The following is a 26,989-nucleotide window of genomic DNA, read 5'->3' on the forward strand; positions in this document are numbered from 1 at the left end:
CAAATGCTAATCATGTCACAGATGCCCAGTGAATATGAGGGCTTTATAGGTTGGATTACCATTTTGCTAAATATTAGTGGTGTAGGCTTGTTGAAAGGACCCCTATAATCCAAGGTAGTGGCATGCTCTTGAGTTAAAGTTCGATTTGCTTCTTCGATGGTAACAACAGTTTTAGAGACTGTAAGTTGGCAACAGAACACAGTATCAAAAGCTGGTTTTATTTTTTTTTTTAAATACTTATAAAGCCAAATAATCTAGCGGCATGAAACACACATGGGTCTTTTGCAGCAAGTGTAAATTCATTTTTGTTTAAATGGAGCTTTGTGAATATTGTTCCTTCATGAGTTTATGACATGTTCTGACTTTGGCCTGTTCATTCTGTATCAGTTTATGTCTTGACCTTGATCATTGTACTTTTTTATTTTTTCCCAGGTTTTACTGTAAGTTCTGTATGACAGCTGGAAGACAAATTTAAATAAATTAGTGCTAGTTGATCACAACTCCTTTTTCAAAGCCTTGTAAATATCTGTCTCTCCTTCTGAAACAGCTTTTTTTTTTGACAACCTCTTAAATCTCTCATTTTATTACCCTGAAGTTGATCTATTTAGGATTATCTTTCACTTTTACCACTAGTTTTCTGGACTTGAATTTTCCACCCTGTTTAATCTATTACAGTGACATTAATATGGCAGGTAGTAAATGCATTGTAGATAATTTCTGTCTGGCAGTAGATGTGAAAGTTAAAGCATTCCTTCCTACCCAAAGGAGTTCTCCTCCTTTTCTGCCTCTTCTGTGAGCAACTCGTGTCTCTCTGCTATAATTTTTCACAAGTCACAACCCCACATACGTCAAAGGGATATTTGTAGAGACACATTTCAAAGCAACTCCAATACTTTGAAGTAGATTAGCTTTTTATACCGGCACATACAGCAGCAATTGTATACCTTGGATAATTCATAAAGCTGCTATGATCCTAATTATACCCCAATTGCTTTATTTATGTCTTTGCAGCCTCTTTCTGAACGTTACACCATTAACTTTACTGATCTCACCTATCATTAACCGTGAAAACATTAATTTAGAACTTATTGGCCCTTTTGTGTTTCCTATAGCACAGTCAATCATCTGGATGACACAGAAAACAAACTAGACTAGAGGGCATGATTACATATTCTTTTAAGGTTCTTATTCACATGCGTAGCCGCCATATAGATGCAAAGTTTTATTTGATTTCAAAGATGTTTTGACATTTTTCTCATTATTCCATGATAAAATATACAAAGGGACCCATTAACCATGATAAAGTTGTATACTATGTGTTTAAATGGGATTGTTCATTTGCAAGAAAGATAGATTGGCATTTCTCAGCATATATCTGTTCACTCTTGCAAACACTGATAGAGATCAGCTACTCTCATGGAGTTGCGCAAAATGTAACAGATTCCATCAAATATCCATTTTTTACCAATCTTACACTCTCAATATTTTATTCATCCCACATTCCCATCAATTATCCTGCCCCAAATTTTGACATTCACCTGCACACTAGAGCAATTTACAGTAGCTAATTAACCTACCAACCCACAAATTTCTGGGATGTGACAGGAAACCAGAGCAATGTGAAATCCACACAGTCACAAAGTTTATGAAAATTTCACAAGATAAGAATGCCCTCCCCCCGCCCCCCCACAGATCAATGGAACTGCAACACAGCAGCACCACTGGCTGGCTGTCCCTCTACATCACATACATTCTGCCATTTAAGAGACAATTCTATGCTGGTTATATATTTACTCCAGGTATCATAGTTGCAATTATGTACAGTTAGAATTGTAAGTCGTTATCAAGCCTGCAGGCTAAATGCAGTCCCCTTTCCCATTACTTCCCAAACCCACACAGAGTGATACTCACCTCTGCAACATCCACCTTGCGTTCCCAGGTTTTCATTTTTTTGTCTAGGTCAAAGTGATTCCAGGTCTCCTGTACATATTCAAGAATGTCTGGCACTTTGTAATTGGAAATGTCATTTCGAAACTTCCTGTTTAGCCTCTCTGCTTTGGCTTTGTCCTGTGTAAAAAAAGACAAATAAATTGCTTCAGAAAAATTCATCAAATTTCAGCTTTTACATACGTTTTACTCTATTAAGAATGCTGCTTTTAGACATTCATATTTTGTCAGTGAAGTGAAACCCAAAGAAAACATGTGCTTCTGACATGAGTGAGTAAACAATCTTTTTTACCTTATGGTTAAGCAAGACCAGGTTTATGGTCAGTGTCCTGAGTTTGAAAAATACACAATCACTGGCCCTTTCTGATTCAAGACAACTGCAACAGCTCCCAGACCTGTATCGTGTAGAATTGCAGCACCCAAACCTGACATCTCCAACAACAGGAACATTTCTAGAGAGGGCAGGGGAGGCTGGGATGGTTTCAAATGTTTTGAAGCCTAATGCAAGAGTCCAAAGCACCAATGAATGTAAAAATGTACATTTACCCAAGATCTTCCTCCAATGTGGAGTTAGCAAGTTGGAGAGAAGTTTGTTAGGGGATGGGTTAAGGAGCAAATTGCCAAGACTGGTTATTGGATATCATATTAGTGCAAAGATTGCAGTGATTTGGGGAGTAATGGGAGAAAGATTTAAAGAATTGTGGGAGATTTGGTGGGTGCACTGGTAAGGCAGGTCAGGTTGATGGTTAAGATGAGGGCTTGAAAATGGGGTTTGCAAAGCTGGATGGGAGACAGAGGAGTAAGAGGCTTGGATGCACACATGTTTAGGGTGTATAAAAAAAAATAAGGTGGTATTGAACTGTAACAATGAAGAGTTGAAGATGGCTCCTAACTGGGGAAAATAGTTGCCTTGGACTCTCAACTCTTACAGAGTGCTGACTATCCTGTTGTCATTTTTCAGTAAAAGCGAAGTTACTAGTTCCTATAAAACACTGTGTATCACCTACTTCTTCCACTTCTGTGGTCTCAAGTTCAATCTTCTGAAGCAGTTCACGTCTCGATTTAATCTCACTGATAAGTTGTTTTGTCTCTGCCAGCATTTTCTGTAATTTCCTCTGAGGGATCGGTGGTGGAGAGTAATCACAGATTAGAAAGTATAACAGATACTTTAACAACACTAAAATTGGAAACACTTCAGATTTTATCACTGCAATCATTTATAATCCGATACAAATCTGTAATTTAGGCATTACGTCTCTAAATGAATGAATCTTGCAGATTCATCACCCTTTCCCTTCTATAAACCTCCTTCCCCTCCTGCAAAATATTTAAAATCTAAACTTGTATTTCAAAACATTTACCTCCCTTATTCATCTACTCTAATTTTGACCATAAATATCTTTCAAAATTGAATCATCAGTGACAGGAATAAACAGAAAAAAATCAGGTGACACGCGTGCGCGTACATATACACACACACACACACACAATTTATTTTGCAAGGTGGATTTGTAAAATCAAAGATCCAAAATCTCTAAAGTTTATTCCATTCATAACATTACTGTAGGCCAGGAGGGAAACCACCATTTTTCTATCAGTTGCGGGTGAGTTCAGAGTGTGAGCCTATCCTATAAGGAATTAAGCCTAGTACTTTGTTTTCTTATTGATTGAGAATTCAATATTGTTTAATGTCATTTCCAGTACTCTAGTAGAGGAAAACAAAATAATTGTTACTCTGGATCAGATGCAGCACAAAAAAACTCAATAAGATAAAAAATACAATAATTAGAAAAACAATAAATATAAATACGTAAGATAGCTTATGTTCATAGATTGATTATATGTCCATAAAGTGACTCTAAGTAGAGGAATGTCTATAAATAAGGTGACTCTGAAAGGAAATAATAAAGTAGTGGTGGTTGCGGATGTGGTGGAGGTGTTGATCAGCCTTACTACTTGGAGAAAGTAACTGTTTTTGAGTCTCATGGTCCTAGCATGGATGCTACATAGCCTCCTCCCTGATGGAAGTGGGACAAAACGTCCATGAACAGAGTGGCTGGGATCCTTCATGATGTTACTGGCCCTTTTCCAGCACCTTTCTGTATAATGTCATCGATGGCAGGTAGGCTGATGCCAGTGCTGTGTTGGAGTCAGAGTAAGGAGGTGTTTACCACCAGTTTCAAACTTGAAAGGTGAAAGGAAACTCTTTTGCATTACCCCCTTGCCCAGCTCATACCAGTAAAATGATATGAATCAATATGAGCAAAACAGATCTTACATTTCTGTTTATGAACATCATTACTTTGAACTATATGTGAATAAGAAACAAAGAAACGAAGAAGGGAATGCCTCCAGTAACAGCAATAGGTACGTCTAAAAGTTATTTCCCTGCTTAACAAAACTACAGCAAAGGACTACTTGCATGAAAAGTAGTGAAAGCATCATACAACAAACACTGCTCTCACAACCATTCTGTAGATCAAAATTTATAAACAGTGATGGACATGTAATCAGCTAATGAAAGAAGATGGACAGATGAAAATGCTCATTCTCATTGAGCTTTTGGCTTGCCTGCAGCCAAAAATTAACTTGCATCATTTCTACCCACCTTGAATCACAAACTGACAAGATTTTTACAGCATCAAAATCAGGCTTCACTTAAATTGTTTCACACCAATTGACAGGAAGAAATGGCTGAAGGCATTGGATACAGGATAGACAATGGGGCTATACTCAGCTGTTATAGTGGCATACACTGTGTGGAAAACTACCAAAGCAGAGCATGTCGACGAAAGACAAGACCTATCAAATCCAGCTAATGACTGTACATTAGTCCGCTTAAAATCATCAGCAAAGCGATGGAACCTCTCAGCAATAGTGTTGCAAATGGCACTTGAACCTGCAAGTTGTTTACTAAATGTTGTTTTGCTTTTTTTTCAGGCCAATTAAATCAAGATCTCTTGCAACCATGGTTCATACATAGACAAAAATGAGGTGTAAGCAATTGCTCTTTTTCAGCCCTATACTATAGAAAGTGATTGTGGTAGGTTGTTGAGGTCAATCACCTCTGTCCAGGATATTCCCACAGAAGTTCTTTTGGAAAGTGTCTTGAGGTCAATCATCTTTATTGACCATCTGTCATGGGGGGCATGGTGATGTAGTAGTTAGCACAATACTTTACAGTACAGGCGACCCAGGTTCAACTCCTGCGCTGCCTGTAAGGAGTTAGTAAGTTCTCCCTGTGACAGTGTGGATTTCCTCTGCGTGCTCCGATTTCCTCCGCAAGTCCAAAGATGTACCAGTTGGTAGGTTGTTTGGTCATTGTAACTTGTCCTGTGATTAGGCTAGCATTAAAATGGGGGATTTGCTAGAATTGTGGCATGGCTCAAATGATCAGAAGGGCCACACTACATCTCAATAATTAGGTCAGGAATAGGACTGATTTCACACCATTCAATAGCATTCATGGCTCTTCAGGAAGTAAAGCTGCCCATGCCTGTCGGCAGCCTGACCTGGACAACAGTCAGGTTTGCACTGATAAGTGACAAGTAAAATTCACACTGTACAAGTGATAGGCAACTGTCATCTGTAACAAGGGTGTCTAACCACCTACCTGAGATTTAAAGGCATTACTGTTTTCAAGTCCCCTACCATCATCATCCTGGGTATCACAATTGATCAGAAATCTAAATAAAGTAGACATATAAATATTGTGACTTCAATAAACAGAACAAAAGCTGGATAGCCAGCTACTGACTCCTTTCTGCCATCCACACTGTACAAATGAGGTTGATACAATAGTCTCCACTTGACTGGATGAGTACAGCAACAACATCTCTTAAAAGATCAGCAACATCAGTATATTGCAGTCCACTTAACTGGCATTTCATCCAACACCATCAATATTCACTCTCAATCCTACCAGCACACTACATACACTATATCACCTCAAAACATACAGCAATTATTCACCAAAGCTACTTTGCTGGCTTCTTTCAAAACCATAATCTAAGAGGAACAAAGACAGTGTGGATTCTGTCTGCAGGTTCCTCTCTAAATCACAAACTATTCTGACTTGGGAATATAACTCTGTTCCTTCAGTGTTTTTGATGTAAATTGTGGAGTTCTCCTGTCAGTAGCAATAGAAGTGTCTTCAACAGAATTAAGAAGGCAGTTCACACCACATTCTCAAGGACAATCATAAGTACTCACCTTGTCAGCAATAATCAAATTCTCACAATCAATAAGAAAGATTGAAACTTACTTTATAGGAGTTCAGAACAATTTGTGTTTTCCCTGTCGTTACTTTGAGCTGGAGGAGGTCCAGATTATACTGCTCAATCTGCCTTAAAAACTGTGTGTTTTCAATCTTCAGCTGTTGGAAGTCAACTTCACGCAGCATCTCTCCTGCCTCTTCTTTCTATAAATAGGGACAAATATTAAGAAAAGTATCCTTTTTTCTGATTTGTATTCATATTTTCTACCTTCTTCCCAAAACACCATTCCACAGCTGACCAAGGGGATGTGCAATCTTTACTTGATTCTACTCTGAGACTCATTTGTAAAAGATAAACCAGAGCTTATGGGGAAACAAAAGGATGTTAAATTTGTGTTGCTTCTTTAGGCTGGATCTTTCCATGAATACAATAATGAGGCTAAAAGAATTCACCATGACTTATGTGCAAATCAAAAGGTTAGTTGTAAAAATCAGAAGTTGCTGTCCGAGATATGCAAATGTTTCAAATCAATGGAAAAATGCATTTCAGTAATATTGATTGGCAACAAAATGAACTTGTTATTTAGTTACTAAATGGGACAATGTTTCTTAGATTCAGCTATCAATTTAAATTTTAAATTTACTCTGTAGCTGAAACAATCTGAGATTACTGGATTCAGAAAACAAACACTTTTATTTTACCTATTAAATATAATTTACATGCTTCCTCCACCCTCAATTTTGGACAACTCATCCATCATAGCCTCTCCTCCAATGAACTTCAAATTCAGGCTTGCAAATTCCAGTTCTGCCACTTCCAACCTGTCTGACATCGCCCTCAAGATGTACTGCAGTGTTGAAGGCTCACCCACCCACCAGGAAACCAGTCTTTCTTTCAGGCTCACTGCACCAGAGAAACTTAAGTAAATTATGATATACTGGAAGGAAATCCGATCTCTTTGGCTACCCAATCACAAAAATGCTCCTCAGTAACTTTACGATTGGTGCCTGTATCATTCAGTTTCCCTTCATCTAATCATTTCCTTCGCCATTGTTCTCCTGCTCCCTATATTTTCCTGTTTTCCCCTCAACTGCCTCTTTATGTCCACCAATCTGAATCAAGGATTGTGTGTCCAATGAAAGGACCATTGGGAGCATCCATAAAATGTCAATACATTTTCACTGTCCAATTGACCATAAAATGTATTTTATTCCAGTATCATATCTGTTCCCTTTCAAGAAGCCATCTACACTTAATCTCACCTCAGCATTCCTTCACACCAATATTAAAGTCTGAAGTCTATCTCAAAGTTCTTTTTTCCATTTACAAACAATAATACTTCAAGTACTTGCTGATAAATTCTCCTAACCTGGTCCAGCATTGCAAAACATTTAAAATGTTCATTTCAGTGTTCAGATTTCTTTTTAGCCTCACCCCACCCATCCCCTGTAATCTCCTTTAGCCCCATCACTCTTTGGATCTCTCCAGTTCACATCTTATTTCTGCTGCATATTCTTGGGTGTTGTATCTTTGGTAATCTACCCTCTCCCTCAAACCCCTCTGTTTCCTCCTTTAAGATGCCCTTCCTCTTTAACTAATCTGTTAGACACCCTACTTGGTCATATTTTGTGGAAAGCTGCAGTATCAGAGGTGACATTGTTTTTGAGGAAATGTCAAATCAAGGCCTTGTCACCTGTCACAAGGCTCTTGTGACATTAATCTTTAAATAAAAAAGCAGGAAAGAGTTTTCAGCAAATACCTTGGCCAATATTTTTCCCAAATTAACATCTCTAAAATTAGCTCATCTTCTCTTTATCTTATTGTTGTTGGCACATGTGCAGATAGGCCTCCAATACAGCATTGACTACACTTTAGAAAATTGCTCATTGTCTACAAAACAACACGATACCCCAAGATCCTGAAAAACTCTTATGTATATATAAGCTTGTTTTCTTTTGCCTGGTAACATTCCTACCACACGTATAGTGATGTTTTACTGTGTTAAAAGTGCTATATAAAATTGTAATTATGCTGCATGCGATAGTTAATTACAAATGTCTATATCTGGGTTGCTGCTGTTGCAGGATAATGCTCTACTCAACATGCATGACTCAGTTCTTTGCACAACAAGGGTCACTGCACATTGCTTTGTAACTTTTTCCTTGCATCACCTCACCCTTTCCAATGCAGCAATTCAATAAATATCATACATCAAAAAGATGATAACGGCACGGACTTTGGGATTCAAAAGACCTGCAACAAAATTGACACAGCTTAGCATTTCAGAGATGATAGATTGTTGACCATGCTTCAGTCTGTCCCTTCCTCCACCCCTTTACAAACCAGCTGGAGCTGTTGGTGCATTTTCGCCTTCAGCATCTTCCATGCATGATTCTTCAGCTGCAGTTTATCGATCAGCATCTCCTGACAGAGGGAAAACAAACAGTCAAATACCGTGTAGATTAACATGCAACATTTCTCACAGTTAACATTCAGAGTATGCAAAATGCTTACTGGGAATATTAAATACTCGGTGATTTGTGAAGATGTGGCCTGAGCTGAAAAAAGAAGCCCAACTCAAGGCATAAGGAACTGTGAAGTTTAAAGCTTCATAATATTATGCATTTAATATTTCAGTAATCTTGTATAAGCATTCTTGTTCATTTAAATAATTCGTTATGAGTTATTCATTAATTCATTTCATAGCATTGGTTTCGAGATATTTTTAAAGTGAACTCGAGGTGGCTACTGACTTGTTGAAGCACAGCCAGGTGTGCTAGTTAAAAGAAAAGTACAATGAGGAACAGTAGAGTTTAAAAAAAGCAGTGTAGCACATATTCTTTGGAAGGGAAGGCATGATCAAGTCTAACAAAAAATGTAAAAAATGGAGGAATTCACTGGTTGCTAAAGAGTGAGGGCCAGATGATAATACTCATAAAAAGAAGAGAAGAAATGGCTGGCTATATTCAAAAGATAAACACATTTGATTACTCAATGGGTAAATGGCTCTAATTGAACAGTATTTTGAAGCAAATGAAATCGCCAGTGAGAAACAAGTACCAATTTTTCTGAGTGCACTGGGTTTAAAGGAATACAGTATGCTTTGAAGTTTAACTGCTCCAACCAAATCAGCAGAAATGAGCTTCACTGATATTGTGAAAGTAATGCAGAAACATTTAGAACTAAACCCATTGTTGATTGCAGGACACTTTAGGTTTCATATGTGGAATCAAAAGGAACGGGAGTCCATTTCAGTGTATGTGGCTGAATTGAAAAAATTGTCAGAGCATTGTCAGTTAAGTAATAGGTTTAATGGATGCACTGAGAGATCATTCAGTTTGCGAAATCTTACAAGAAAGCATTCAAAAACAGCTCCTAACTGAAGAACAACTTACATTTAAAAGAGCAGTTGAAATTGCTGTATCAACGGAAGTAGCAGACAGAGATTCAATTGGATTGCAGGCAGGATGAAATTGAGCGTGAACCAAATTGCAACATGTAAACAGTAACCAATTAGGCTGAACAAATTATGTTACCATTGTGCCAAGCAGAGTGAACCCCCCTTCGCAGGAAAGACATTATCCCACAAGAGTAAGAAATCCTCCACAGCAACTAAGTCTTTAAGCCTGAATGGAACAATTTAAAAGTTTCTGTGCTGTAGATATCTGTATATCATAGCTGTATTATATAATAAACTGTGTTTCTAGTTGAGATGCATTCTCTATTGATTTGGAGTTTAGAGCTAAGCAGGGAGGAGTGTATCTAATATTTCAGTAATATTTGAGTAATCTTGTGTGTGTGTATGTGTGTATATACGTGTGTGTATATATATGTGTGTGTGTGAGTGTGTGTGTATATGCTTAAGTATTCTTGTTCCTTTAAGTAATTCAATACACATGCTCTTGTTTTCCTTTGAATTAGTTTTTATGTTTTGGAGTTACAAAGCATAACAATAAGTCTATGAATAAAAATGAAAAATGCAAATTCTGAAAGTGTAAAATAAAAACGTAACTGATCAGAAATAGCAAATCCTTTAACAATTACAAATGGAATAATATCTTTACTATTACTCCAGCAGGCTCATGACTTAGGAGTGGGAGCAAGTCACTCCACCACTTGAGCTGTTTCAACATTTTAATAAGATCATGGCTAATCAAACTCTGCATTCCTACCACAGTAATCTTTCACTGGCTGGCTTATCAAGAAATTATATACTAATTTAAAAATATTCACACTCTGCTTCCACTCTCCTTTAAGGATGAGAGTTCCAGAAACAGTTTCTCTTCATCTCTGTCTTAAATAAGCAATCCCTCATTTTTGAAATTGAGAAGGTTGAATAGTGATTTGATAACAATGTTAAAAATCATGAAGCGTTAATACAAAGGGAATGAACAGAAACTTTTCCTGCGAATGGGAGAGTGAAGATCCAGAACATAATTAACATAAGAGGGAAATATGATGTGAAAACTTTTTTCAATCATCAACCACGATTGTCTGCTCAATTGCCATGTCATCTTGGCAAAAGACACAAAAACCTTTGTAATAATCCATATTGTGGACCAGGAACTCAAAATCAAAATTGATATTGATGCCACATCCAAAAACAATAAGCCAGGTGATTATCAGAAAGTACAGTAAACTGGTTACAATCTGGAGTTCACTAAGTAAAAGGAAGGTGAAGTATATTCAGTATTTTGAGTTTCAAAACAGAATTGATATGTATGTGGATATGTACATGGGTGAAAATATACAAGGTATGGAAAGGGAATTAACTGGATTGCTTTTATAATGGGCCATTTTGCATCCCAGTGGTCTCAGTCAGTCACACTCATCTGTCAATGCACAAAGCATTTGATTATTCCTAGGGTCACATGCATTGGCTCAAAGCAATTTGAGTAGTCTCACTGCTACCTGTGACCAAGACTCTTTGGGCCTGTTTTTCAATTACTGGCTAGATATATTGTAGTCTGCACCTAGAACCAAATTACATAAAGACATTCAACCCATCAAACCTGTGTCAGCTCTCTGAATCCCATTCTTTCCTCTTTCTCCACAACACTGATAATTGTCTATGAGCAGAGATACAATATTATTATCATTATTACATTTTAAACATCAGCTCTCCCCTCTCATATTCATACCTTCTAAAAGCATTGCCCTCCATTCTCCCCACCAATCCCAATCTCACCATCAAACCCACAGACAAGAGGATTGCTGTTAAGGTCCACTAGATAGACCCCTACCTTGCTGAGGCCAGGCGGCAAGTCTCAGGCCCCTCCTCTTTCTCACTCCTTTAACAGGACCCCACTAAGGAACATGAGATACTGCCTCCAGCACCATCACTGACCTCGCTGATTCTGGAAATCTCCCATCCAACTATCTTCATATTGCTCTCCCTCTTGCCTTGTGAGAAAGTTGCAATGTCGAGTTCAAATTCATATATTACTTCAAACATTTTAAGTTCCTTGACCCTGATGATCACCTGATTGTCACCATGAATGTCCAGTCCTTTACACTTCTATCCCTCATGAAGAAGGCCTTAATGGTCTCCTCTTCTTTCTGGACAACAGACCTAACCAGTTCCCCTCCACCACCACCCTCCTCCATCTGGAGGAACTCGTTCTCACCCACAACAATTTCTCTTTTGGCCCCTCCCACTTTCTCCAAATTCATGACATGTTGGTCTATGGCCTCTTCTACTGCCATGTTGAGGCTACACTCGGGTTGGAGAAGCAGCACTTCATATTCTTTCTGGGTGGCCTCCAACCTGATGACATGAACATCAATTTCTCTAGCTTCTGATAATTTCTCTCCTTTCCTTTCCTTTCCCCATTTCTCCATTCCCCATTTTAGTTCCCCTCTCATATCTTTTCTTCTCCTTACTTGCCCATCACCTCCCCCTCATGCTCCTCCTCTTTCCCTGTGTTCCATAGGCCATTGTTCTCTCCTATCAGTTTCCTTCATCTTCAATCCTTCACCTATCACCTCAGCTTTTTACTTCATCCCCCTACCCTCACCCACCCTCCTTCCCCTCAGCAGCCAACTTGTATTCCTTCCTCTCACACCATCTTCTAAATCTGGTGTCTTCCCCTTTCCTTTCCAGTCCTGGTGAAGGGTTTCAGCCTGAATCTTTAACTGTTTACTCCTCTCCACTGATGCTGCCTGTCCTGCTGAGTTCCTTTAGCATTTGTGTTGCTCAGGATATTCAGCATCTCCAGGATCTCTTATGTTGACAATATTTTTTGAAAGCTTTCACACGTTCATAGGCAGTGCATTCCACATATTAATAATATTCTTTCATTTTATCAAGTATTTTATATCTTTTAGTTATATCTTTATAACTTTCTCTTTCTGATATCTTTAGTTATCAACCCTCTTGCTGGAGGAAAGTTTATTGCCGTCCACTTTATTGAAAACTTCTCATAATAATGAGTGGTGTCCAGAGATTTTGATGTGTCATGATGTTTTGCTTATCAGCTGTGTTAGAATAGAATGATTGTCATCTCTCACGAATCTTCAAAGCAGAATTAATATCAGCAACCTCAAACTCGAAATCAGAATTGGCAACAACACCACATACAACATTGATGGTCCATGTGATTACTATAAACAGATACTGATGTGGACAGTTCATTTTCTGCAATCAATACCACTCAGTGGAGGAATAACCTCAGAGATTTTAACTTGGTCCCTTCTCAATGTTACAGTAATTCTTTCTTTCTTTATGTAAATCTGCGCATGGCACCGCAGTTAAAACGTGTACCCAGAAACAAGAATGCTAAAGAACAGAGTTGATAGACTCTCTCTGGAAAACAAAATCTGTAATGAAGGAATGGAAAATAATAGTTCCTTTTACTAAAGATCTAATTAATCCATGTATAATTAGAGTCAGCCCTGTTAATCTTGAATTGAAATGCAACCATTTTTCCTTCTGTAATACTTCTCCACACTAAAGTTCATCTGCTATGTGTTACCCTATTTCACTGATCTGTCTACGTCCTGAAGCCTGCTACTACCACCTGAATATTAACATATCAAAAAAATGCTGTTCTCCAGTAGATAGATGTTCAGCTGATCCACAACTTCATGACGCTGAACAGTGGAGAGTCACCACAGTCATACCACATATTCAATAAACTAGCCCACTGTTTCAATTGGTGAGCTCATGCAATTTTAGGTCGACTGTACACCAAGTTCTAGTTCTAATTGTATTGGTCAAATTTTGCTTTCCATTGGCAAAAATTAACTTGAATTATCACTCACTTTTGCATGGATCTTGTCCTCAAAGTACTTAAAGAGTGTTTCTGTTACAATTGTGCTCTCCTTCTTGCCTTGTGAGAAAGTTGCAATGTCGTGTTCAAATTCAGAGACTACTTTCTTTGTTTCAGTTAATGCACATTCAGCTTCTTCAAGGGTGGCCTAAAGGAAAACAAAAATACAGAGTTTTCTATTTTATGAGAGGTCACAATTATATTAACGGGAAATTTGGTGCAAGACTTTCTTCCATGCTGCTCTACTGCAACATGGAAGGTGGCATGGAAGTTTGAGTGTGGAGGAATGCAGCCAGTTCAAAGGATGGTTCTTTTATTATCTTTGGGATGAAGGTATCATTGGCAAGGTTAGCATTTATTACTGGTCCTTAATGACCTCATGACTCATGTTAAAATGTTGCAATCCTGCTGGACAAAAGGTACAATACAGTAGGTCTTATTGGACTTGTAGTGGTGGGTAACATAGTATATTTTCTAGATGGTATTCAATGTGCTGGTGACAGAGAGGTAGTGAATGCTTAAGATGGTGGATGTGGTGCTTACCAAGAGATGGAAATTACCATATTATGTATTTACAAACAAGACAAAATCTGCAGATGCTGGAAATCTGAGCAACACACACAAAATGTTGGAGGAACTCAGCAGGCCAGGCACCATCTATGGAAAAAAGTACAGTCGACATTTCAGTCGGTTTCCGCCCAAAATGTTAACTGCACTTTTTTCCATAGATGCTGCCTGCCCTTCTGAGTTCCTCCAGCATTTTATATTATGTATTTATAATGGAATGAGTAAGACTTGGGATAAGATTTTTGCACATGGTTCTCACCCACACATGTATTTACCTAGCCTGGATACTGAGACACTACCTTGCTGGTCTTGAAGTGTCTCAGAATCTAGTGGCTTGGTCTGGATGCCAGCAGAGTGTCTGGCAGCCTTGTGAGGAGGTCTGATCATAAAACTGTCCTGAAAACTGGTTAAGTAACTCCAATAGATTTGCTGCCTGACATTCAGAGACATTTAAAATATATTAAAATAGATATAAACAATCTTAAAATATATTAAATGTTTAAAAAAGTAATAATAATCTTTAATGTCTGTAGCACCTACTAATAATTGAAATCATTAATTAAAATTGACACTTACATTTGCCTCTAACTTGTAGTCTTTTGAAATCAGTGGGATCTTGATCCCACATTAGGTCTAAACTGAGAGGGCACTGGGGAATATCAATATGACTGGTCTTCATTTAGAATCCAGCAGTATGAACCAATCTGTCGGTAAGTCTGACGTATCTATTTCTCCACTAGGGGTCTCATATTAACTGTTGTTAAAAAGACTAAAGGTCAGCAGTTCCTTTAAGTTACACAAGCATTACTTGGCATTTCTAGCCCATTATTTTTTGCAAAGCGGGAACAAAAAGTAAAAATTTTGTGGCCACCCCCCTCAACAACAGCTACTATAACTAGAGAAAAAGGTTCTGGGGAAACTGAAAGATCTGAAGGTTGGTGCACACCCCAGGTTCTGAAAGAGGTGGCTGAAGAGATTGTGGAGGCATCTTTAATGATCTTTCAAGAATCACTAGATTCTGGAATGGTTCCGAGAGACTGGAAAATCACAGATGTTATTCCACTCTTCGAGAAGGGAGAGAGGCAGAAGAAAGGAAACCATGTGCCAGTTAGTTTGACCTTAGTAGTTGGGAAGATGTTGGAGCTGACTGGAGTTAGAGTAAGGATGAGGCTTCAGGGTACCTGGAGACAACTGATAAAATAGGCCATAGTCAGCATGGTTTCCTCAAGGGAAAATCTTGCCTGACAAATCTATTGGAATTCTTTGAAGAAATAATAAGCAAGATAGACAAAGGAGGATTGGTTGATGTTATGTACTTGGATTTTCAGAAGACCTTTGATAAGGCTGCTTATCAAGCTACAAGCCCATGGTATTACAGTAAAGAGAAAGCAGTGGCTAATTGGCAGGAGGCAAAGTGGGAATAAATGTAGCCTTTTCTGGTTGACTGCTGGTGACTACAGGGATCTGTGTTAGGACTGATTATTTTTACATTATATGTCAATGATTTGGATGGTGGCTTTGTTTCAAAGTTTGCAGACAATATGAAGATAGTTGGAGGTAGTTTTGAGGAAGAAGAAAGGCTACAGATTAGAATGGGCAAAGAAATGGCAGTGTCAGGAAGTATATGGCATGTACTTTGGTAGAATAAATGAAAGGGTTGATTAAAGAGAAAGTACAAAAAACTAAGGCACAAAGGGATGTGAGAATCCTTGTGCGTGATTCCCAAAAGGTTAATTTGCAGGTTGAGTCCGTGGTGAGGAAGGCAAATGCAAAGTTAGCATTAATTTCAAGAGGACTGGAATGTAAAAGCAGAGATGTAACATTGGGACATTATAACGCACTGGTGAGACCTCACTTGGACTATTGTGAACAGTTTTGAGCCCTTTATCTTCGAGAAGATGTGCTGAAACTGGACAGGGTTCAAAGAAGGTTCATGAAAATGATTTCAAGATTGAATGGCTTGTCACATGAAGAGCGTTTGATGGCCTAGGGCCTGTATTCCCTGGAATTCAGAAGAATGAAGGGTGACCTCATTGAAACTTATCAAATGGTGAAAGGCCTTGATAAGAGTGGATGTGGAGAGGATGTTTACTATGGCGGGAGAGTCTAAGACCAAAGGACACAGCCTCAGAATAGAGGGGTATACCTTTAGAATGGAGATTAGGAGGAATTGCTTTAGTCAGAGAGTGCTGTATCTGTGGAATTCTTTGCCATAGGCAGCTGTGCAGGCCAAATCTTTATGTATAGTTAAGGTGGTGGATGATAGGCAGAGTGTTTAAGACAGAGGATGATAGATCATCGATTGGTCATGGCATGAAGAGATATGGGGAGAAGGCAGGAGATTGGGGCTGAGAGAAAAACTGGATCAGCCATGATGAAATGGCAGAGCAGACTCAATGGGCCAAATTGCCTAATTCTGCTCCTATATCTTATGATTTTATGGTCTTATAATTTGATGAAGTTCCAGCTCTTTAATGAGGTGCCATGATGGTCACCTTTTTTAAAGGAGAGATAAAATATGATAAACATATGTTAGTCAAATTTGCCAAAGAGAAGATTATCGTTGTAATGCCTTGGTTAAGATTTCTATGGCTATGCTGTGAGGTATCCTATTTTAGCAGTTTTCTGTAAAAGCAGTATGTCCTTCTGGTAAGAGTGTTTGGGCTTTGGCTAAAGACAAGGAGACATGTTGTCCAGCGTGTTGTGTCAGCCAATCAGGAGTGGGATGGCATGGAACATTCTAGAGAGTGGTACAGGAAGAGTTTTCTGAAGAACAGTAGTCTGGTTTGGGGTCTTTAGATGGGAGGTGCAGAGAGAAGAGCACCAGGGAAGTTACCTGGTAGATCCCATCCAAAGGGGAGACCCGATTGCAAAGAGTGTTTTGCGAGGCGGAGGATTCCATAAAAGGAAGTTCTACCAGTGGTTAGTGAGGAGAATTAAGTAGAGTAAAGATACTCCCAGCTGCTACAGAAATGAGCTCCAACATTTATGTGCACATTTAGACTGGTTAAACGGTAATGGTCTCTTTTATCTTTCTTCTTCTTTCTCTGTTAACTATTTGAGAAAGTTGAAAATTCATAAATATACTTTCTTTATAATTTTATGCTGGTGTATGATCTGTCATTTCTGGCCTACTGTGTATGGGCAGTATTTACACAGAATTCACTCAAATGGAGGTTTCTTCAATCAGAATATCCCAATGTTCCCGTTTGATTGAATCCCAAATCATACCAACCCCAGAGGTGTATTGCTTATGAAAGGTGGCCTTTTCACCCCTGCGTCACATGGCCATTAGCAAAGTTAGCTACTGAGCCAAGTTGGTGTATCAGCACCGGTGAGAGGGCTGCATATTAATTACCAGAGCCAGAGAGAAGGTCTGATATACCAGGGCAGAGAAAGCAACCTTGTACATCATAAAAAGTTATAAAATGATTTGATTTTCGGTGAATCAACAGCCCATTTATTGCTCTACAGATTTTTATTTTGCTTGAAATATTCTTTCCAAGTGCAGTATGCTGTGGTAATATTGGGAAACATTTCGATATTAAAGAAAAAGGAAGAAGAATTTCTGAAATGCTTAATCAGTATGTGTTCAGTCTAAGAAACAGATATTACTGGATCTAATGAAATGGACCAAGCAATTGTGGAAAAACAGCTGGGGAAGAGTAATCTTTATATCAAAAAGTTTAAATTAGTAATAAAAGTGTGAAAGGAATAAACTAAAGTACAGCTTCGAAAAGGAAGAGGGAAAATTTAATGGGATCAGAAGGGATCTAGCCAAAGTAAAAGAGAAATAATAGTTAACAGGAAAATTCGTAATGGAACCATGGGAAATCTTTAAAGGAATTTTTTCAGGTACAGGTGAGGCACAAGAGGAAACCAAAGCCAGTTTTCCTTGAATAATAAGAGGGAACCAAAGCCAGTTTTCCTTGAATAACAAGAGAGAAAGATAGTAACGCAAAACTAAAAAAAAAGATTGTATATTGCAGAGTAACACACACAAAATGCTGGAGGAACTCTGCAGCTCAGACAGCATCTATGGAGAGGAATAACAAGTCAACATTTTGGATCAAGGCCCTTTATCGTGACACTGATGAACATTCCACACTTTTATGAAAATCACAGCAACTACAGATTCAACAACATCAGCCTTCCTTCTAAAGAAGTATGAATACTCAAAATCAGTACTAACTGTCTACAGTATCTAGTTAGAGTCAAGTTTGCTAATATTTACAGATTAAATGGGTAGATGTTTTTGTTCCTTACCTGTAGATTCTGAATTGTACGGTTTGAATCCTGTCTCAGTTTTGCTAACATCTCTTTTGTTTCCTCCAATTCTCTATAAGCAATGTTGCACTTTTGTTCTGCTGTTAAGTTCAAAAGGCGTTCAATTGTTGCTGTGCGAGATCTGGATCGATGCCTTGAACGACTCTACAAAATTCACCACGTTTTGAGTTCTGACCATTTCCATTCATAATGAAATACAAGATAACTGTTTTATCTAACCCCTTTTATACAATGGCTTCTGCCACATAACTCTAGCTAAAAAGACTGCAAATTAACTTCAATAACCTATAAATTGAAATGCTACATAAAAATGCCTTGATCTCGCTCAGTTTTTAAGTTTCCTGCTTCTCATTTGGAAGACTCTTATTTGGTGTTAGTTTATTATTGCCCACAGTGAAGTCATTGTAACTGGAATGGAATTGCAGCAGCAAACCACTCCACAGATTCACAACTATATTGCAAACGCATCAGGGACTGCTGGCCGATGAATGACAGGTACTGATCCGACATGATAATTTTAAAAATCCATTATTGGCAGCTTCACATAGTGGAAAGGAAACCAGGAGGAGGGAAAGAGTGATTTTTCAAATATACGACTATGAAAAAGAGCCCGTTTGTATGCCAGAACACCATTATTGGTGGACAGTAAGTTAGTTTCCTTGCTGCCCTCCTTACATCCATTCTGCCTGTTCTTCAAGTATAACTGGTATTTAAAACCTTATCCTTGCTTTATTTTAACTACTAAAAACAGTTTGTTAGGTAGTTGTCTGTTCTGAATGGGCCCCAGTTTCCTCACAGTCCTTAATATCATTTAGTTTTTAGTTTCTTTTGGATCCATTGTCTGCTTGTCCAATTCCAAATTAATCCATTTGGGAAGGAAGAACTTCGTAACCTTCCTAGTGCTAATCTCTTTGCTTCAATCATCATAAAGTATGATCCTTTTAACTACAGAAAAGCAAAACCCAGGCAAACCTATGACACAGAGATCCTGTACTGAACTTTCAAATCTTTCATTCATGCTCTAAACATCACAAACTTCCTAGGAAATGTTAATAGTGTGACTTGATTACAACCTGTGCCACTTGTACTTCAGGAGGCACAGTTTGAAGTTGTTGGTCTTCTTCCTTGGGAACCATCCGTTCATAGTACTTGTCATACATAGCATTCTCTCTCTGCATGGCTGCATTGGAAGCACTGAGTAGAAAGGGAAAAATCTTATAGCTTCATTATCCATCATTCAATAATAATACATGGCTTATTCCAGAAAGTCTAGATGGCTCAAGTATATAGAAAAGAACCACCCATAGTAAATGATCAATAATTTACAGCAATTCTAAGTAAATGGAAAGAGTTGACAGGATGTGTACAAAGGTGTAAGATTTCCACCTATTTATTGATAATATCAGACACAAGAGACTACAGATGCTGAAATCTGGAGCAATAAACAAAATGCTGGATGAACTCAGCAAGTCAGGCAGCATCTGTGGTAGGAAATGGACAGAACATGTTTCAAGTCAAGACCCCTCATCCAGATTCACTCCAAAATGACAACAATTTCTTTCCTCTCACAGATGCATTGTGACCCGCTGAGTTCCTCCAGAAGATTGTTTGTTGCTCGAGAATCCTGCATCTGTAGTCTTTTGTGTCTCAAAGCCTTCTTGCGAGTTCAATCAGCTTATCAATCATCACTAAGTGCCTAAGTGAGTTGGTAGACAGATAGCTCCTTGAGAAAATTGGTAAATTATATTCCAAATGCTATTGACTTTAATTTGGCTCCCTTTATAGATCTTCTGCATCGTCATAGCATATTTTCCCACCAGATATTGTAACATCACCAAATTATGATACAATACATATTGTCTTTTTATTAACAGACTCTAAAAAGCTGAGGACCTAGTGAACCCAGTAGTACTTCACTCAGAAATACATGGCCATTTGAAATACAGTTTATTCCTAATCTATGTTTCCTGCTCTTAATCATCTGTCCATACTAGTGAGCTGCTGTCATGCACAGCAAGCCTGTTTGCAAGTGACTGATAGTTGTTGGTTGAGCATTGGTTATGATGAGAGAGCAGGGGAGTCTCATAACATCCACACGGCTTCATGACTTTTCCAGTAGTATTTTCCATTTGCTTCCTAGACAGGAATCACTTTATCTGCTTCTTATCTACTGTCTATAGTCATGAGAGAGAGAGAGAAGAAAAACATTCTATTTACTGTTAATAAATACAAATGACAATTATAATGAAACTCAGCTCTGGAAAAAAATACAACTAAAACAAAGAGGGAACATCTGCTTCTGTCATACCTGAAACCAATTATAATAATTAAATTTTCTGTCATTTTTATAGATGATATAGTGATTCAGAGGGAAGGGGGGAGGAGAGGAGTGCTGTAGTGATAAAGGATTCCATAACTAGAGGAGCAGACAACAGATTCTGTGGACGTGAAATAGATATTTGGATTGTATGCCGCCTCCCAGATGCCAGCATCAGGAATGTCTCGGATCGGATAGGCTGGTTAGACAGAGGAGGTGGGGAGACTCTGTTGGTAAAAAAGTTAAATCAAATTCTTAGGAAGAGGTAACATAGGATCAGAAAATGAAGAATCCTTATGCGTAGAGTTAAGAAACTACAAGAGTAAAAAAAAATCTTGATGGGAGTTATATACAGGCCTCTGAACAGTAGCCAGGATGTGGGGTACAAATTACAACAGATACAGAAAAGGCATCCAAGGCCAATGTGGCGATAATCTTGGGGGATTTCAATATGCAAGTTGTTTGGGAAATTCAGGTTGGTGCTGGATCCCAAGCGAGGGAATTTATAGAATGCCTACAAAATCAGCTTGTGGTTGAGCCCACTAGGGGAACAGCAATTCTGGATTGGGTGTTAAGTAATGACACAGATTTGATTAGGGAGCTTTAGGAGACAGTGATCGTTATATGATAGAATTTACCCTGCTGTTTGAGAGAGAAGATTACGTTAGATGTATCAGTATTACAGTAGAGTAAAGGAAATTACAGAGGCTTGAAAGAGGAGCTGGCCAAAGTTGATTGAAAAGGGACACTAGAAGGGATGACAGCAGAATAACAATGGATGGTGTTTCTGGGGAAATTCAGAAGCTGCAGGAAAGACACATTCTAAAGAAGAAGTTGTATTTTAAAGGGAGAATGAGGTAACCTTGGCTGACAAGGGAAGTCAAAGACAGCATAAAAGCAAAATAAAGGGCATATAACAAAAATTAGTGGGAAGGTAGAGGATTGGAAAGCTTTTAAAAACCAACATATGGCAACTAAAAAGCCATAAAAAAAGATGAAATATGAAAATAAGTTAGCCAATAATATAAAAGAGGATGCAAAAAGCTTTTTTTTCTCTATAAAGAGTAAGAGAGACAAGAGTGGGTATTTGACTGCTGGAAAATGATGCTGGGGGGGGGGTAGTAATGTGAGACAAAGAAATGGCAGATAAACTTAAGAAGATTTTGTGTCAGTCTTCACTGTGGAAGACACTAGCAGATTGACAGAAATGCAAGAGTGTCATGGGGCAGAAGTGTCTTAGCTATTACTAAGGAGAAGGTGCTTGGGAATCTGAAAAGTCTTAAGGTAGAGAAGTCACCTGCACCAGATGACCTAGGGTTCTGAAAGAGATAGCTGAAGAGATTATGGAGGCAATAGTAATGATTTCTCAAGAGTCACTAGATTTGGGACTGGAAAATTGCAAATGTCACTCCACTTTTTAAGAAGGGAGAGAGGCAGATTAAAAGGAAATTATAGGGCAGTTAGCCTGACTTTAGTGGCTGGAAAGATACTGGAGTTTATAAAGTTTCAGGATACCTGGAGGCACATGATAAAATAGGCCAAAGTCAGTATAGTTTTCTAAAGGGAAAATCTTGCCTGACAAGTCTGTTGGAATGCTTTGAGGAAACAGCAGGCAGGATAGACAAAGGAGAGTCAGATGTTGTTTATTTGGATTTACAGAAAGCCTTTGAGAAGGTGCCCTACATGGGTTCTTAACAAGCTAAGAGCTCATGGTACTACAGGAAATATACTAGCATGGATAGAAAATTGGCTGTATAGTAGAAGGCAAAGAGTGGCAATAAAGGGGGTCTTTTCTGGTTGGCTGTCAGTAATGTGCCTAGGGGTCATGTTGGGACCACTTCTTTGCCAATGATTTGCCATTGTTCTATGCCAATGTTTTGGATAAGGGAATTGATGGCTTTGTGGCCAGATTTGCGGACAATACAAAGATAGGTAGAGAGTAGGTAGTGTTGAGAAAGCAAGGTATCTGCAGAAGGTCTTAGACAGATTGTGAGAATGGGAAAATAATTGGTAGATAGAATATAGTGTAGGGAAGTGCATGGTCATGTACTTTGGCAGAAGGAATAAAGGTGTAGAATATTTTCTAAATGAGGATAAAATTTTAAAAAACGGACTTAGGAATCCTTGTGCAGGATTCCCTAAAGGTTAACTTGTAGGTTGATTTGGCAGTAAGGAAGGTAAATGCAATGTCATCATTCGTATTGAGAGGACTAGAAAACAAGAGCAGGGATGTAATGTTGAGACTTTATAAGACATTGGTCAGACTGCATTTGAAGTATTGTGAGCTGTTTTGGGCCCCTTATTTAAGAAGAAATGTGCTGGCATTGGAAAGGGTGCAGAGAAGGTTCATGAGATTTATCACAGGATTGAAAGGGTTGACATATGAATAACATTTGATGGCTCTGGGCTTCTATGCATTGGAGTTTAGAAGAATAGGGGTGGGATATTATTGAAAGGCATAGATGAATGGATGTGGACAGGATGATTCCTGTAGTGGGGAGTAGTCTAGGACCAGAGGGAACAGCCCCTGTATTGAGGGACATCCATTTAGGATAGAGGTGAGGAAAAATTTCTTTAGCTAGTGTGTTGAATCTGTGGAATTCATTGCCACAGACAGCTGTGCAGACCAAGTCATTGGGCAAGGTGCAGAGTTAATCAAGTCGTCAAAGATTACGAAGAGAAGGCAGGAGAATGTGGTTGAGAGGGATAATGAATCAGCCACAGTCTTTTGATGCTTTTCAAAATGTAATGAGAGATTTATTCTGGAACTTAACAAATTTTCAAATATATATACAATCTTGCCCAAGGAAAAGTAGAATAATTTGGCATCATAAGTGTGGAACAGAGAACTAATTGATGGAAAGTTGTAGTAAACAAACTCTACTGTAAATGAAGGATAGGACTGTCTTCCATTCCAGTGTACTGTCACATCAACTGCAATATTGTCCTTACTACACTGAGCTATCAAAGTCAGTTTTATGGTAGGAATGACAATATAACTCCTTTATTCTGCTTTGTCATGTAATTCAGCCTTAATCAAACTGCATCTAAACTTTGGTTGGCAGTCTAGATTTCAATACTCTGATACCTTTATCTAAAAAAAATCTCGGTCATTTAAGCTTCAGTTGTCCCAGCATTTACAATCTTTGAGAAGGAGAGTTCCAGAATTTCTTTCTTTGTGTAAACAAAGGAAATAAATTACTTATTCTTCTCTTTTCTTGCCTACTCGGTCACATCACTAAGCACTCACTGCTTGCTATTATAAGCAGTGATCTATCAATTATCTATCTCTTGATCTATCAATCTACCTTGTCATACCCATAAGACAATAAGATATAGGGGCCACAATTAGGCTACTTGACCCATCGGGTCTTCTCCATCAAATCATGGCCGATTTATTATTCCTCTCAACTCCATTCTCCCGCCGTCTCTCCATAACCTTTGACACCCTGACTAACCAAGAAGTTATCAACCTCTGCTTGAAATATATTCAATGTCTTGACCTCCACAGCCCTCTGTGGCAATGAATTTAACAGGTACACCACCCTCTGGCTAAAGAAATTCCTTCTCATCTCTGTTCTAAATGGATATCCTCTATTCTGAGGCTGTGCTCTCTAGTCCTAAACTCACCCACTATAGGAACATCCACTCTGTCTAGGTTTTTCAATATTTGATTGGTTTCAATGAGATCCTCACCCCTTCCCTTGTTCTTTGAAACTCCAGCGAGTACAACCCCAGAACCATCAATTGCTTCTCATACATTAATTCTTTCTTTCCTGGAATCATTCTCATGGACCTCCTCTGGACTCTCTCCAGTGCCAACACACCTTTTCTTAGTTAAGGGGCCCAAAACTGCTCTTGATACTACAAGTGTGGTCTGACCAATGCCTTTTAAGCTTCAGCATCACAACCTTGCTCTTACATTTTAGTCCTCTTGAAATGAATGCTAACATTGCATTTGCATTCCTCACCACTGACTCAAATACAAGGTAACCTTTAGGGAACCCTGCACAAGGGCTCCCAAATCCCACTGCACCTCTGATTTTTAAATTTTTTCCCCATTGAGAAAATAGTCTATGCCTTTATTCCTTCCAACAAAGTGCGTGACTAAATACGTCCCTAACCAATATTCCATCTGCTACTTCTTTGCCCATTCTCCCAATCTGTTGAAATCCTTCTGCAGCCTCCCCGATTCCTTGACACTACATGCCCCTCCACCTATCTTTGTATTGTCTGAAAACTTGACTACAAAGCCACCAATTCTTCATCCAAATCATTGACATATAACATGAAAAAAGTGGTCCTAGCACCAACTCCTATGCACACCACTAGTCACTGGCTGCCAATCAGAAAAGGCCCCTTTCATTCCCACTCTGCCTCCTGCCAGTCAGCCAAGTCTTCTAAACGCACTAGCTTCAGCCCCTTGTACCACTTCCTCATCCACTCATACCATCATCCTATTCCTGCCTTGTCTAGCACGTGGCTTTGGGAGTAATCCAGGGATTACAACTTGGGAGTCCTGTTCCTCGGCCTTATCCCTAACTCCCTCTACTCACTGCCCTTACTTACCTATATCATTGGTGCAAACCTGCATCACGACCACTGACTGCTGGGCAGCTGCTCTGAGGCATCCTGCACCCTACCGCCTGGGAGGCAACTCACCACCCTAGCCCTTCCTTGCACTTTATTTGTTTGCCTGACTGCACTTTCTCTAGACTGTAACACTATTTTCTGTTTTCTATATTTTTGTAAACCAATTACCAGTTTCATAATATGGATCTTGCATTTATTCACACAATAAAAGTTTCCATATTTTGAACCAATACATTGTATTGCAGGTTTATCTAAAAAAAACTTATGAAGCCTTCTGTAGATACAATATTTTAACTTTTTATTCTATGCTCTTCATCTTCTTTGCAAGATCTTCTAAAACCTTTATCCATTCAACTGTGCCTTCCTAGAAAAAAAGGCATACGTATTTAATTAATGAGAAACTGCAGAGCTCTGAGGTCGAGATGGACCTGGATGGCCTTGTTCATAATTTACAAAAACTAATATATTCAACAAATAATTAGGAAAACTAATTGAATATCATTGACTATTGCTCAGTGAACTGGATTCAAAAGTAGTATGGTTGCAGTTCAGTTATTGGGTATTTATTTTTCTCAGAGTGATGTGACTCTTCCCCAAAGGGAGGAAGAAGCCTTTGAATAATTTTATGAGACAGAAAAGGCGTGAAAGGTTGCTGCTGGTAGATGGGCGAGCTATAATCTTATATCACAGAGCATGCTCGAAGGACTGAGTAGCCAGCTGTGCTCATAATATGTATGTTTATATATAACATTCTGATAGTTAACACCTTAGAAAATCGCACATTCTAGAAGTATTTTGCACAGTTTACGAAGTCAGGTGACATTTCTAAAATTCCCATATTATTGCTGCCTGACCTGTCAAGCGTCCCCAACATTTTCTTATTTATTTCACACGTCCAGTTTTGGAGCACAATGTTTAACTTTTTCAAAGTTGGACCTGCTCTGAGGGAGAGAGACACACCAGCAGTGCCTGGTGTGAGTTATGAGACTTTCAGTTTCAAGCCGGAAGCAGCGCGCAGCTACCTGATTTCATCGACTAACGTCTGCAGCTCCTCGTTAGTCATCTCCTGGACACTTTTATCCTTGTGGTGATCCGCAGACTCGACTTTGGAATTGTCCACCTCCTCTGCTTCTGCCATGTTAACCGGGAGCAGCTTGTGTTTCCAACTGTTGCCTTGGAAACCACCTGGCGCTAACTGAGCAGGCGCACCGGACTGACTCCCACCAATGAGCGGAAGCGTTGTAGCCTCACCGGCAATTCCCACTTCACGGTCCCAGGTTACGCCTCTGCTTCAGCAGCAAAATTAGTAATACAGTCAGTTAATAATCGACATCGTGCTGATTTTAAATATTAACGCGAAAAATAATAGTCGATGGGAAAGAATGCTTTTCGTGTGGGGGTAGTCACATTTCAAGACGTCAGGCCGAGCCAAGTGTTTCACGGATCATAAATTAATTTCGGAAACGTAGTCGCTGTTATAATGTCTCATAAACCACAGTCTGATAATGATCAGACAAATGTTTCAACTGAAGTTATTTAGGGTAACAACATTGAGGAGAATGTGGGGGAAATGGGTCTTTGGTGGTCGGGTTTGCTGAAGGGACTTTTTCCTTGCTGTAGGACATAGAACTTTACTGCACAGTACAGGCTCTATCAAGTCACCTCTCATCCTCCCGGTAAATCTTTTCTGCACCCTTTCTAAAGCTTCCAGAGCTGGACACAATGTTCCAAGTCCAAATGAAGTGTCTCCACCTGAAATGTTGTCTGTTTACTCTTTTCCATAGATGCCA

General features: G+C 38.8%; 1 protein-coding gene across 1 annotated transcript; it reads right to left on the bottom strand.

The window, feature by feature from the left end:
* Positions 1–197: 197 nt before the first annotated feature.
* cfap263 (cilia and flagella associated protein 263) lies at positions 198–26,380 on the bottom strand. The gene is made up of 9 exons (XM_073069624.1): positions 26,222–26,380; positions 19,363–19,483; positions 18,269–18,433; positions 13,428–13,583; positions 8,508–8,588; positions 6,212–6,367; positions 2,955–3,062; positions 1,912–2,067; positions 198–458 (listed from the first exon to the last, which is right to left on the bottom strand). The coding sequence occupies exons 1-9, from the start codon at positions 26,335–26,337 to the stop codon at positions 384–386; spliced, it is 1,134 nt and encodes a 377-aa protein (XP_072925725.1). The 5' UTR covers positions 26,338–26,380; the 3' UTR covers positions 198–383.
* Between the last annotated feature and the right edge of the window lie 609 nt (positions 26,381–26,989).

The sequence above is a fragment of the Hemitrygon akajei genome, chromosome 17, assembly GCF_048418815.1.
Source record: "Hemitrygon akajei chromosome 17, sHemAka1.3, whole genome shotgun sequence".
NCBI classification, from domain to species: Eukaryota; Metazoa; Chordata; class Chondrichthyes; order Myliobatiformes; family Dasyatidae; genus Hemitrygon; species Hemitrygon akajei.